Source organism: Balearica regulorum, chromosome 1 (genome assembly GCF_011004875.1).
Source record: "Balearica regulorum gibbericeps isolate bBalReg1 chromosome 1, bBalReg1.pri, whole genome shotgun sequence".
In the NCBI taxonomy this organism is placed as follows: domain Eukaryota; kingdom Metazoa; phylum Chordata; class Aves; order Gruiformes; family Gruidae; genus Balearica; species Balearica regulorum.
In genome coordinates, this window is record NC_046184.1 from 201,171,047 (window position 1) to 201,184,006 (window position 12,960).

General features: G+C 41.7%; 1 protein-coding gene across 3 annotated transcripts in view; it reads right to left on the bottom strand.

Annotated features, from left to right (window-relative positions):
- Nucleotides 1-1,755: 1,755 nt before the first annotated feature.
- ELMOD1 (ELMO domain containing 1) overlaps nucleotides 1,756-12,960 on the bottom strand; it is a 47,611-nt gene continuing 36,406 nt past the window's right edge. For 2 of the 3 annotated variants that reach the window (XM_075742307.1, XM_075742308.1), the window contains exons 8-12: nucleotides 11,932-12,000; nucleotides 11,625-11,648; nucleotides 9,117-9,167; nucleotides 7,490-7,623; nucleotides 1,756-3,144 (exon numbers count right to left, since the gene is read on the bottom strand). In XM_075742307.1, coding sequence (XP_075598422.1) covers nucleotides 2,972-3,144; nucleotides 7,490-7,623; nucleotides 9,117-9,167; nucleotides 11,625-11,648; nucleotides 11,932-12,000 — 451 coding nt within the window. In that variant the 3' untranslated portion in view covers nucleotides 1,756-2,971. The remainder of the gene's footprint in view (nucleotides 3,145-7,489; nucleotides 7,624-9,116; nucleotides 9,168-11,624; nucleotides 11,649-11,931; nucleotides 12,001-12,960) is intronic. The other variant, XM_075742310.1, reaches the window with a different exon arrangement.

Consider the following 12,960-nt stretch of genomic DNA (forward strand, 5'->3'; position numbering starts at 1 on the left):
GGACAATGGGTTAATCCCCTTTACCCTCTACACGACAGGAAATTTTCCAGTCCAGCTTCAGCGCTGCTCCAGGAAACAGCCAGGAGATACAATTCTCCAAGACAAACTGCGTAGATAAGACAGGGTTTGTTTGCTTCTAAAAATACTACACAGAAATACCACCAGCATTTGAAAAAGTACCCTCCAAAAGAGCCAGTAAGAACCTCAGCAAAAATATTTTTCCTTTCCCCAAAGGAAAAAAAAAAGCTACAAGCAAAAAAAACCAAAACAAAACCCCTTCGAGCCACACAGGGCCAGGGATGATGTTTTCCCAGCAGCAGGCATCCGGCCAGCTTCACGGGAACGTCTGGGAGAGGAGATGTCAGGTGAAGTGTAGGAACCATGAGGCTGTGGGAAGTTTTTCCAAAAGATTCAACCTAAATCTTCTCTACTCTTAGTTAAACCAAAATCTGCACCCTGCGGTGACTATAAATATTGATTCAACTTTCTCGAAACAACTTTTTATACTTCCCCCAGCTCCCACCCTGTTTCTTTCATTTTCTCCTTCTTAGGGAAAGCAGCATCCAGTTCCTCACAGGTCAGTTTGGAGATGTATCAGTGATAGAGTAACTTCTAATTTTTTAAAGAAAAGGTTAGGTTTGCATCACAGTAAGAGCCATTCCTGAGGAGGAGGGAAGGCAGCGCCAGACAGACATCCCCCCCCCCAGCAGCACACAGCCAGTTTGGCTGTCACGAGGGACATTCTCTACCCCAGGTTTGACAAGGATTTTGAGAGCATAGATGTCAGAGGCCAAAGCTGAAGCACAAGTGGGCAGGACGATAAGATCTGTAGGCACCAGCATGCAGGGGCTCCACAGGAGGAGGAATTTCACACTTTGCGTCATTAAATCCATCTCCCTGCAAGACAGGAGAAACAATCACCCAAAGCAGCTAGATTATAGTGACACAATCTGACACAGAGCCAGATGACATTTTCTGATTTTATTTGAAGTTGACACCTTGAGACAAGGCATAACGTCTGAGAAGATCACACCAGTAAGAAGGTAGCTGGGACCTTCGTGCCTCCCTCCCCCCTCCAACTCCATGAACACCACTGCAGAATATTAAAAATAAACCAGCGTAGCCTAACAAATTGCAGAAGGTACCTAAGTCAGGGTGGTGCAGGGAAGGAAAGCGAGAGCCTAAGATTTGAAACAATGAAGACTGTCGCTAGAAACTTATTTTAGAAGCTTCAAGAATGACGCAAGGAAGTCCTCGATATCTAATGATTATAAATAACCATTTTCCAAAATCAATGGTAGTAAGTTAAACATGCAGTTTTTATTCCTTGTATTTTCATGCAAAATATGCAATAGTTAATACTTCCAGTTCCATATTTCCAAATTCATTGGAGAAGACTAATTATCGCAACGCATAAAGTTTTGCTGATTAACTCCACACTGAGTGTGAGTTCCCAGCCGTGCAGTGAAGTCCTGATCCCCATCTTACATTTTAGCAAAGAAATGAGAGGGCTTATATCCAAGAAGGAGTTTTCCAAGAACTTTAACCACTCCCATTGCTTTATTTTTCCCTTATAAAGTGACGGCCCAAGCTGTAACTACAAATGGTACAAAGAACCTGATCTGAGGAAGTTCAGGTCACTCTTCAGACTAGGGAAATACCACAAAACTGTTACATCCCCTTTTACCTGATCCATTCAAGAAAAATAGCTTTCATCCATATTACTGCATATCTCAAAAATAAAACCCACAGTGCTTCAGTTTAGAATGACATATAATTTATTCATATAATTCACAAGTAGTTGGACACTACTCAATTTAATCTCCATATGCAAGTGATTTACACAAACATATAATACTAAAATTGATTGCTTAGAAGGTAAAAAATACCATGGGTATGAAATGCCATGGTAGATGCTGTTCAATATACTACACAATCTTAGTGTCAGACACTTTTGCTCATTTGTGTTTTTAGAAAAAAGGCAGTTTGCCATTCTTGATTTTTTGTATAAGTAGTCTGGGAAACTCAAGTGGTTTTGCTCTAAACCTTCTAATCAATTACTTCTCCCAGTTCTTAGGAACTGAATTGATTACCAAAGCAACATTTTCAGTAGTTCAAAAATATATATATATTTTTACTCCCCTGAATTCACCAAGCACAATGCAACGAAATCATGTTGCCTTCCAACATGCGACACAAAATACTAACCCCTGTAGATTCAAAGGAATGTGCAGGAATTTAGACCATGCTTCAGCATGGTGGTGTTGGTGACAACAGCCTGATGATATAATTTTTGGCCCCTGCCAGTATCCAGTAGTTGTGAGTGTGTTTGTAAGTTCACCGTGAACGTATTAGCATCACCAGACCATTCGGTATTCATGCGGCTGTGGAGTCTGATTGTAATTCTGCATAAACTCTTCTCACTGAAACTTGTATCTCATAAGCCTCATTAATTCTGCATTAAGCATATATGGCTGCATGGACAAAATTGGACTTTAATGTGTTTACCTGCATCAGATTAAATTACACACATTATCTTCTAGACGAGGTCCAAATATGTATTTCGCTTGAAATGCCAGTAGTTATCTTAAAACATACCAAGAAGTTAAAAAGCTTTCACAATACAAGATCCAGCTACTTATTCCACATATACAAAAACACAGCTAGAGAAATACAATTCAATTGTCAATGCTGAATTATGAGGAAAGTCTAAAAAAATAGAAAAACTCTGATACCCAAACATCAATTCAGAATGTAACACTGCATAATGCCGCAATATGAGCACCCATTTAAAATGAGAAATCCCCAACAAAAGAGGCAGGAGGGGATCTAGTACATGTGACAAAAATAGATGAATACTGCACCAAAAACATGCATACAATTGCCATGGTCATTCAGTATGCTGTGATGGTCTAAACAGTGATCTAACACAAGAGTGAAAAAGTGTTTCCAAATAAAATCAAGTGAGTAACTACATATTGATTAAACTTTCCGATGCAGCAAAATGAGGGCACAGAGCCATCTCTGGGTTCTGGAGCTGTTTCAAGATTCGCTTGTGAAATTTCTCTCTGACACGATTGAACTCCATTATGTCCAGTGGATCCTCTTCAATCCAGAATTTGTGGAATTCATGCATTAAGTAGCCTACAAAATAATAAAAAAGAAGCAGCAGAAGAGATAACTACAGTATGTAACGATCATATTCTAAGAAAGAAACCTACAATTAACAATTATGATTTACACAGAGAATCCTGTTCGCTGAGGTCTGACACCTCACAACACTATGCAGTGACAAGACTAAACCTATTTTGGACAAACCCAGAATTTGATGAATATTATACATTGGCAGAACTTCTTGTAATGAGTACCAGAAGTCACCAGTTGTCTTGACATATGGATACATGAATGAAAACATTAAACTAATGAGTATAAAGGCAGGGGAAGATGCTGCTGATGCTGCTCCACCAGCCTTCTGTTTATATTCAAGTTCTGCCTCACAGATATTTCCTCATGGGAACATTACTTACTCTCCATAAAAAAAAGAGCTCCAGGAAAGTTCGTCTGTTGATGCTTTCTCTGCAATAAAGTCCATTTGATAACCTCAGGCTTTTCCTAGGATGGCAGGCGGAGTGTTGTAGGAACATCCACCACCTTTATTGGCCCATTACTGCACTGCAGGCCCAGAGACCTGCACAAGTTTTATCCCCCTTCATAACTTGTAGATGAATGGGCTGTAGAGGGAAGTGCTGTCAAAATCAGCTCTCCCTCCAGCGTTGTCATGATGGACTGGCCATGCTGGTCAGCAGACACACTGGTCCTGGGGCACAGTCCCAGGCTTAGCCTGCAGAACAGTCCTTCCTGCAGCTAAGGCTTTGGCAGTGGCAATAGGACACTATAAAGGTACTCAAACATGTCTCTTTTCCCTATCCCCCCAATTCAGTGGCAGAGGATTTCAGATGTGGCAAGAAACCAGAGCCAAGAATAGGATATCGAATCATTTAATCATAGAATTGTTTAGATTGGAAAAGACTTTGGTCATCAAGTCCAACCATTAAGCTAGCACTACCAAATTCACCACTAAACCATGTCCCTAAGCACCACATCTACACGACTCTTAAATACCTCCAGGGATGGTGACTCGACCACTTCCCTGGGCAGCCCAGTCCAATGACTGACAATCCTTTTGGTGAAGAAATTTTTCCTATTATCCAATCTAAACCTCCCCTGGCACAACCTGAGACCATTTCCTCTTGTCCTATCACTTGTTACTTGGGAGAAGAGACCAACACCCACCTGGCTACAACCTCCTTTCAGGTAGTTGTAGAGAGTGATAAGGTCTCCCCTCAGCCTCCTTTTCTCCAGACCAAACCACCCCAGTTCCCTCAGCCACTTCTCACAAGGCTTGTGCTCTAGACCCTTCACCTGCTTCGTTGCCCTTCTTTGGACACGCTCCAGCACCTCAATGTCCTTCTTGTAGGGAGGGGCCCAAAACTGAACACAGTACTCGAGGTGTGGCCTCACCAGTGCCGAGTGCAGGGAGATGATCACTTCCCTAGTCCTGCTGGCCACACTATTCCTGATGCAAGCCAGGATGCTGTTGGCCTTCTTGGCCACCTGGGCACACTGCTGGCTCATATTCAGCCGGCTGTCAACCAACACCCCCAGGTTCTTTTCCACCAGGCAGCTTTCCAACCACTCTTCCCCAAGCCTGTAGCATTGCATGGGGTTGTTGTGACCCAAGTGCAGGACCTGGCACTGAGCCTTGTTGAACCTCATACAGTTGGCCTTGGCCCATTGATCCAGCCTGTCCAGATGCCTCTGTAGAGCCTTCCTACCCTTAAGCAGATCGATGCTCCCACCCACCTTGGTGTCATCTGCAAACTTACTGAGGGTGCACTCGATCTCCTCATCCAGATCATTGATAAAGAGAACTGGCCCCAACACTGAGCCCTGAGGAACACCACTTGCGACAGGCCACCAACTGGATGTAACTCCATTCACCACAACTCTTTGGGCCCAGATATCCAGCCAGTTTTTTACTCAGCAAAGTGTACGCCTGCCCAAGCCATGAGCAGCCAGTTTCTCCAGGAGAATGCTGTGGGAAATGGTGTCAAAGGCTTTACTAAAGTCCAGGTAGACAACATCCACAGCCTCTCCCTCATCCACTAAGTGGGTCACCTTGTCATAGAAGAAGATCAGGTTAGTCAAGCAGGACCTACCTTTCATAAACCCATGTTGACTGGGCCTGATCACCTGGTTATCCTGTACATGCCACGTGATGTCACTCAAGATGATCTACTCCATAACCTTTCCTGGCACCGAGGTCACACTGTCAGGCCTGTAGTTCCCTGGATCCTTCTTCCAGCCCCTCTTGTGAATGGGTGTCACGCTGGCTAACCTTGAGTCAGCTGGGACCTCCCCGGTTAGCCAGGACTGCTGATAAATGATCCAAAGTAGCTTGGTAAGCACTTCCGCCAGCTCCCTCAGTGGATGGATCCCATCCAGCCCCATAGACTTGTGTGTGTCTAAGTGGTGTAGCAGGTCACTAACCGTTTCCCCTTGGGCTGTGGGGGCTTCATTCTTCTCCCAGTCCCTGCCTTCCAGCTCAGGGGGCTGGGTACCCAGAGAACAACTGGTCTTACTGCTAAAGACTGAGGCAAAGACATTAAGTACCTCAGCCTTGTCCTCATCCTGTGTCACTATGTTTCCTCCCGCATCCAGTAAAGAATGGAGATTCTCCTTAGCCCTCCTTTTGTTGGTAATGTATTTATAGAAACATTTTTTTATTGTCTTTTACAGCAGTAGCCAGAGTAAGTTCTAGTTGGGCTTTGGACCTTCTAATTTTCTCCTTACATGACCTCATGACATCTTTGTAGTCCTCCTGAGTTGCCTGCCCCTTCTTCCAAAGGTCGTAAATTCTTTTTTTCCTGAGGTCCAGCCAAAGGTCTCTGTTCAATCAGGCCCGTCTTCTCTGCTGGCTTGTGTTTCAGCATACAGGGACAGCCTCCCCCTGCACCTTTAAGATTTCCTTCTTGAAGAATGTCCAGCCTTCCTGGACTCCTTTGCCCTCCAGGACTCCTCCCAAGGGACTCTGTCAACCAGGCTGCTAAACAGGTCAAAGCCTGCCCTCCGTAAGTCCAAAGTGGCAGTTCTGCTGACGCCCCTCTGTACCTCTCTGATTTCTGAATCGAAAACTCATGGTCTCTATGGCCAAGACGGACTCCAACTGTCACATCACCCACAAGTCCTTCTCTGTTCACAAACAACAGGTCCAGTGGGCACCTGCCCTAGTTGGCTCACTCACCCGCTGTGTCAGGAAGGTATCATCTTCCACACACTCCAGGTACCTCCTGGACTGTTTCCTCTCTGTATCGTATTTCCAGCAGACGTCTGGTAAGTTGAAGTCCCCCATGAGAACAAGGGTTAGCGGTCGTGAGATATGGGAGCCAAACCAATCATACCAGACACATCCATTCACAAGGCCATGGGCATGTCAGAAATTTGGGGAAAAAACAGAGTAACCCTTCCAATGAAAAGATGACCTGAAGATGCATAAGTGGATATTTAGGTAGATACTTATCTGTCTTTTTTTATTTATCAAGCCAACCACCACCAAAACCAAAAGCCTAGCAACTAAACTGCCCAGAGTTCCTACCAGCCAGCCTATCTAGGGCAACAACCCAGAAACCATCATAAAAGGGAGAGCCCTGCTACAGTATGATAGCTGCCCACATAAGATTTTGGGTCTTATTAAATAGCATCCTTGTTCTGAAAAGCCTATACTATTTAATGAAAGAGATGCACAGGACACTAATATTTGCCATTTACCCAGTTAAGCAATAAGAAAATATTATAGCTGCCAAACAAAAAAAATGTTACCTAAATAGCAATCTTAAAAAACCCAAAAAGCCAATGAACAAAACCTTTGCAATTGTCATAAACGTGGAAAACAGTACATCTTGACTTCTTCTTATCAGTTTCTTGCCTAAACACTGAAAAATATTAGAAGTGTTGTTCCCGCTGTGCAAGGATGCACAGCAGGTCAGGGGAAAGGACTGGGAAAGCATTATTTTGAGGGGGGACAACTCTACTAAAGGGTGGAGAGTAACACTTGAACGTAGATGTAAATATCTTAAGACAGTTGGATTTATGGGGAAGCAATCTATAGAAGCTCTTTGAAGTACCTTTAGTTTCTTCTTATTATTTAAAACCAATCTAAGAAGATAGGAAGGTCACTTGTTCAGGCACTTGGTGGGTTTTTTGTTTGGGGTTTTGTTTTGTTTTCTTTGTTTTACCCCTTGGTTTGCTAGAGGCATCCATCACAACTAAGAACTGAATCCAAGCATCCTAAAGACAGGTGAGCAAGACTAGTATGACAGTCCCTGTGCTGTGTCAGCAGATTTTTATTTTTTTTTTAAAGTACGGGTATTACGAAAGCATTAGCAGGAGTACAAGGTATGTATTTCCCACCCCCCACCCCACCACTTACAGAACGTCTGCTGAAAGTGAGTTAGTGTTGGTGCTTCTGGAGCAACATTGTAGAAATGGGTCTTCAGAGCTCCACTCACAAGCAGGTTGTATGCGAGGTCTGTGATGTTAATGCCCACAATAGCAAAAGAGTAGCTGTAAGAAAAAAAAGCAGCAACATTTGTGGAGAGTTTGTCTTCTTTCAGCACACTACAAGAAACACTGACGACACTGCAGATTTTGTGCGCTACTGAGGTGTATTAATTCTCTCCTTTGTGAGCTTCCAAAGTGTGTGTGTAGGAAACAAGAAAAGCATTTATCCTGCCTGCTTTGTACACTCTAATGGCAGCGTTTCCCTTGTGAAACATGTGGTCACAGTGAAAACAGGAGTTTCATCAGTGTGCCAGCATTTTCAGTGGAGCAGCACAGATTCATTCATATGGAATAACAAGAAGCCTGGGCATCCCTGTGCTCGCCTCTGACATGGGGCAAGCACTCCACATCGTGGCTGTGTCTGCAGGGTGACCCGTCATTTACTACTGTAACCCATCTGCCCAACTGGAATTCTTTACGCACAGCTAGGAACATCGGGTTTTGACAATCAGTCCTATAAAGACATTCATATGGCTAAAAAGCCTGTGAAAAAGATCCAGCTGAGTCACCTCTGATTTCTTCCTAACAGAGAACTAGAAATACAGACCTGAAAACAGCAAAAAACTAAGAGTATGCTGGAAACAGAAATAAGAAAATCAGACTCATGAAACAAAACTCTGTACTGATAAGAGATGTCAGCAAGGGAAGTATATTTAGACACAACAGACCTTGGAAATTTGAAGTTACTTCTTAATTTGTGAGCCTGTTGCATAAAGAACTTGACATGTCTGGCAGAGCCTGTTTCCCAAGAAAACATATAATATCCCACACTGAAATTTAGTGATAAAGGCAAACTTGTTTAGTTATGCAGTGGGTTTTTTTTTCTCCTCCAAACACAGCTGTCTTCTGTAGATTATCCTAGGTATTTTTTTAATTATCTATATCAAGCAAACTGAAATACTTTCCTTTTTTTTTTGTTTTTTAAACCTTTGAAATATTTTAGGAGGAAAAAAATCCAGAAGTTAACTGCAACATGAGGCCTAATGGCAAGTTTCACAGAAAAATGAAATGTGGGCATTAAAATGCTGTATTACAGATTTTCAGATACACTCATAAGGAACATCCAGTTCCATACTCATGAATAATGCAGCTATACCAAATCCACTGCCTAAGAAGAAAAACCTCACTACTATTTCTTTCCTATTATACTTTGCTGAAAGCAGATCAGCGCCTGTCTCTGACAATAAGAAGTGAGACTTGATCACATTATGTGTTAAGAAGAATTAAACAGATATTCATCACTGCACTATTCATAGCACAGAGAGAAAGCTTCTCCTTGCTACAGCATTTTGGGGCTATTTTTCCTAATTCTTATTTCAAACGGGTTTTCCTGTAATCTTTGATCAAAATCAAGATGTTGTTAAGACAATACATATTAGTATGTACACTGAAATTACCTTTAAAAAGTGACCAGGAAACACCTTTGGCCTCTCAAATATACACTATCATCGTTAACCGTTGTGTTTGCAGCAGCTTTAAAAAGATTTTTGACTTACCCGATTGCCTTATCAAACTTTTTCTTCTCCCATTCAGCTTTGCTGAGTTGGCTGGGCGGGGAAACAAAACCAAAAAATCCAGATAGTGCCATGCATTGCCAATTGACAGATATTTTCTTTCAATTTCTTTGATATTTTAACATTGACTGACCAGGATATTTTACCTCTGTTGTGAGGTTATCATGTTTAACTCTGCTTCTGACTGAACGGATTGGTATAAAAAGACTTGAAATGGATAACTGGCTTTATAGCATCACTGATAAACTTATCTCATCATTACAAAGTATGTGCCGACATCAATGCTCTCAGTAAAAGGCAGTTATTTTCTATACTGACCACAAAGATGATCCACCTCAATTAAATCTGAGCTACACAAAAAGGTGAAAATATTACTTTTTTTTTAACTAATCAAAGACAATTCTTGCATTCTTGAAGAAATACGTGACGCTCATTACTGTAGGCGTGATTCACCTGAGGAGGCAAGCATGAAAAATACACCTCTGATAGAAAGTTTTTATGTTCAGCCAAATTGGAAACCACACAACAGTCAAAAATAAGGAAGAGTATTTCCTATTATTTGGCACAGTAACGTATAGGTTTTCAAGGACACAGAAGGTGCTCCCTTAAAACAGAATTACTTAGGGAACTGTCTAACTTTAGATTAAATATCTGTTCAACATTTTCTTTTAAAAGAGCTGCCTGATGCAACCAGTCAGCCGACATCCCACTAACCAGACTCTAACTCTACCTACTGGAATGGAGCAAGGTTAGCAGAAATCACTGCTGGCACTTAGCAGCAGCTAAAAGCAGGCAGGGAAGCAACCCTAACCAGTGGGCTACAACTTAGACATGCCTATGGGAATTTTGCCTTAGTAAAGTAAATCAGAGCTTGCATGGTTTAGATCCCAAATTATAGACAGCTATGCATGAAAGTGTCTTTCTTGGACTATACCTGAACTACGATAAGTATATATTACACTAAAGACAATGCCCGGAACTTCAAATAAATATAGTATTTAAAATTTTTTTTCCATTAAGTATTAAAGATGCTAATAGGTTCGTACCCATCCTGACACAATCGTTACCAGGTGGCATGTAGGAGGACAAAACTTCTCCTCTTAAATGGTTTGGTGTACAGGAATATACTCATTGTCTACAGTCTTAGCCATCTTTGCAGCTTTGTAACATCAGTTAAAAAACCCCAAGCAAACTTTGAATAATAAAGGTGGCACTTGTAGGATGTGGACAAGCAATACAGTTCAACACAAATAGAAACCATGTCGATCATGACCACATCACAAACCAGCACGGCTGCTAAGCAACCACACCAGGAAGAACACCGCGGGCACCACCACCAGCATCTATCCAAATGCTCTTTCAAAGGACAGAAATTGCACATGCTCACACAGCACTCCAAGACAGTCCTTGGTAATCAAACATGTAAATGAAGAACACTAATGTGATTCCCTGCTTTGCTGCCCCGGCGCTGAATACTCAGCATCTGGGTAGTATAGTTTGGTTTCCCATGTAAGAATTCAGTTAAACAAAAATTTTGGATATTTTCTATAACGATGCTTAAGTATCATGATGATCCCTGCTCATCAGCATACATTATAAAAGTCGTCCATGGGCAACACAATACATAAAGGCCAGACTGGAATTGTGGGGGATGCTTGTAGGAAGAGAGTGAATGCTAATATATAAAAGAACCCCCACATAAATTAAATTTGAGGGCTATCAGGCTCAAATTGGTCTGTTGGTTTACATCCCCCTCAACCCTGCAAGAGTTTTTTGTCACAGAATTACCATTGGGAACTCAGTGACGAAATACTGAGGAGATCAAAAGCTTCACAGGATTCAGATGTAGGCCTGCTATATGGATATCTACCACTACTGGCAAAAGAAAAATGTCTTTTGAGGCAACTGATTACCATGTAACTGGCTATGAGGCATTTCTGTCCCCTTCAGTAATTATGGAATAAATCTCCTATTCACAAATCATTCACAGCACAGGATTTTTGCCACTTGAATGTATCTGATCTCTCAACACTCAGGACATTGGACTAGCCAGATTAGACCCATCATTAGTCAAGGCAGCCAGACTACGTGATTAAAAATCTAAGGGCTCTTCAAGTGTGCTAACAAACACTTGGCCTAGGTTACTTTTGATTATCAAGTCAGTCACAGCTTTTGTGACCATAGTGGCATTGCTCAGACTTTTTTCCTACAGCTAAAAGTCACCCAAAATTTGTTAGTTAAGCCTGGTACTCAATAGGTCTAAAATACAGTGCTTCAGCTACATCAAGCAAGGTTCGTTATATGTCAGCATGCTCAGATGTACCCAGCGCTGCACCATCAGCTACATTTGAGTTAACTTTAGAGAAAGGAATATGGATCTCTTGGTGTTGCAACAAAGACTTTCAGTTTATAACATGCCAAATTGCAGTATGGTTTGATCTTTATTTACATGTAGGGTCTCATGAAACTAAGAGAAAAGAAAAAAAATACCTTAGTTCCTTCTTAGTGACTTCCCTTCATTATGAAAAGACAAAAAGAAAGGTAAATAAAAATACAAAATCACTTGAAATTAGCGAAATAAGTGAAAACATTTAACACTAAGTTTAACTATTTCTATAATTCAGTATACAAGTTTGTATCTTGGGATTGATCAGTTTTCAGGATCAGCACTTGAAAGCAGATAGAATGTGGCAATACCCAAGCATATGCCCAAGAAAAGGAAAAAGCCAACCCCCTCCCCAAAACACCAGCCAGCACAGTGCGCTCTCAAGTTATTTTTTCTGATGTCAAGCATTACCTGTATTTAGGCTGAAGAGAATCAGAGAGAACTTGCTGAGCTATCTCAGTGTCCCATTCAGAAAAATACCTGCAGATATATATATGTTTAGGGTGAATTGTTAAAGAAACACAACAAAAAAAGGCATCTCAAGTCATACTAAGCTGTCCACACACCCCCTTTTAAAGGTCACTACCTGTGTTGCTCAAATCATAGAATGGTTTGGGTTGGAAAGGACCTTAAAGATCATCTAGTTCCAACCCCCCTGCCACGGTATGAGTAGCATTTAACTTGTTAAATTCATTAAGCTACCACTCACATCCCCAAAATGAAAGATAAAAGCAGCCTGAAATTACAAGTGCAATCCTATAAGCGGTTAGTGAATGTGCATTACCAGAGTCCCCTTTCTACCCGCCCTACACAAAATCAGTTGCTAATTACTAGAGCATGTTGGCTGCCGAGCTCAAGAGAAAGCAGTTCAGGCTTCTTGATCTGGCAGATTCTTTAAGCAAGATAAGAGTTATCATAGGAGGCTAAGAAATGAACTACATGGTAGGGATTCATCTCCAATGGAAGTTCAAAGCCAGAGTGAAGAGACCAGATCCTCAGCTGAGCTTTAGCTAGAGAATGACATACAGAGAGTGAATGATTTATGTCCTTCAATCTGTAAAAGCAGAAAATATTTCTTTTTCCTCTCACGGGGAGAGGTTATTTTAACAAATGTTTCTAAGTTATATAACAACCTGCAGCAGATAGAAGGGCTGGAGGAAATAACTGGCATCGATCGATTCCCAAATTACCAACCACAGATACGGTACCAACACCTGGTGTGCATGAGGCTGAAGGGAACAGTGATGTAAACTCACTGTTTAATTTTGGGTATTGGCAGAAATTGAATAAGTAGTGCAACTACAGCAGTCTGCCATCAGTGGCTGCGTTTCAAGTGTTTTGCTCAAGAATACAGCATGCAATTCCCAAGCAAGAAAGCTGAGCAGTAACATAACTCTCCTACCTACCCAGTTCCAGGGTATTTTGTTTAAGGAGATCTAG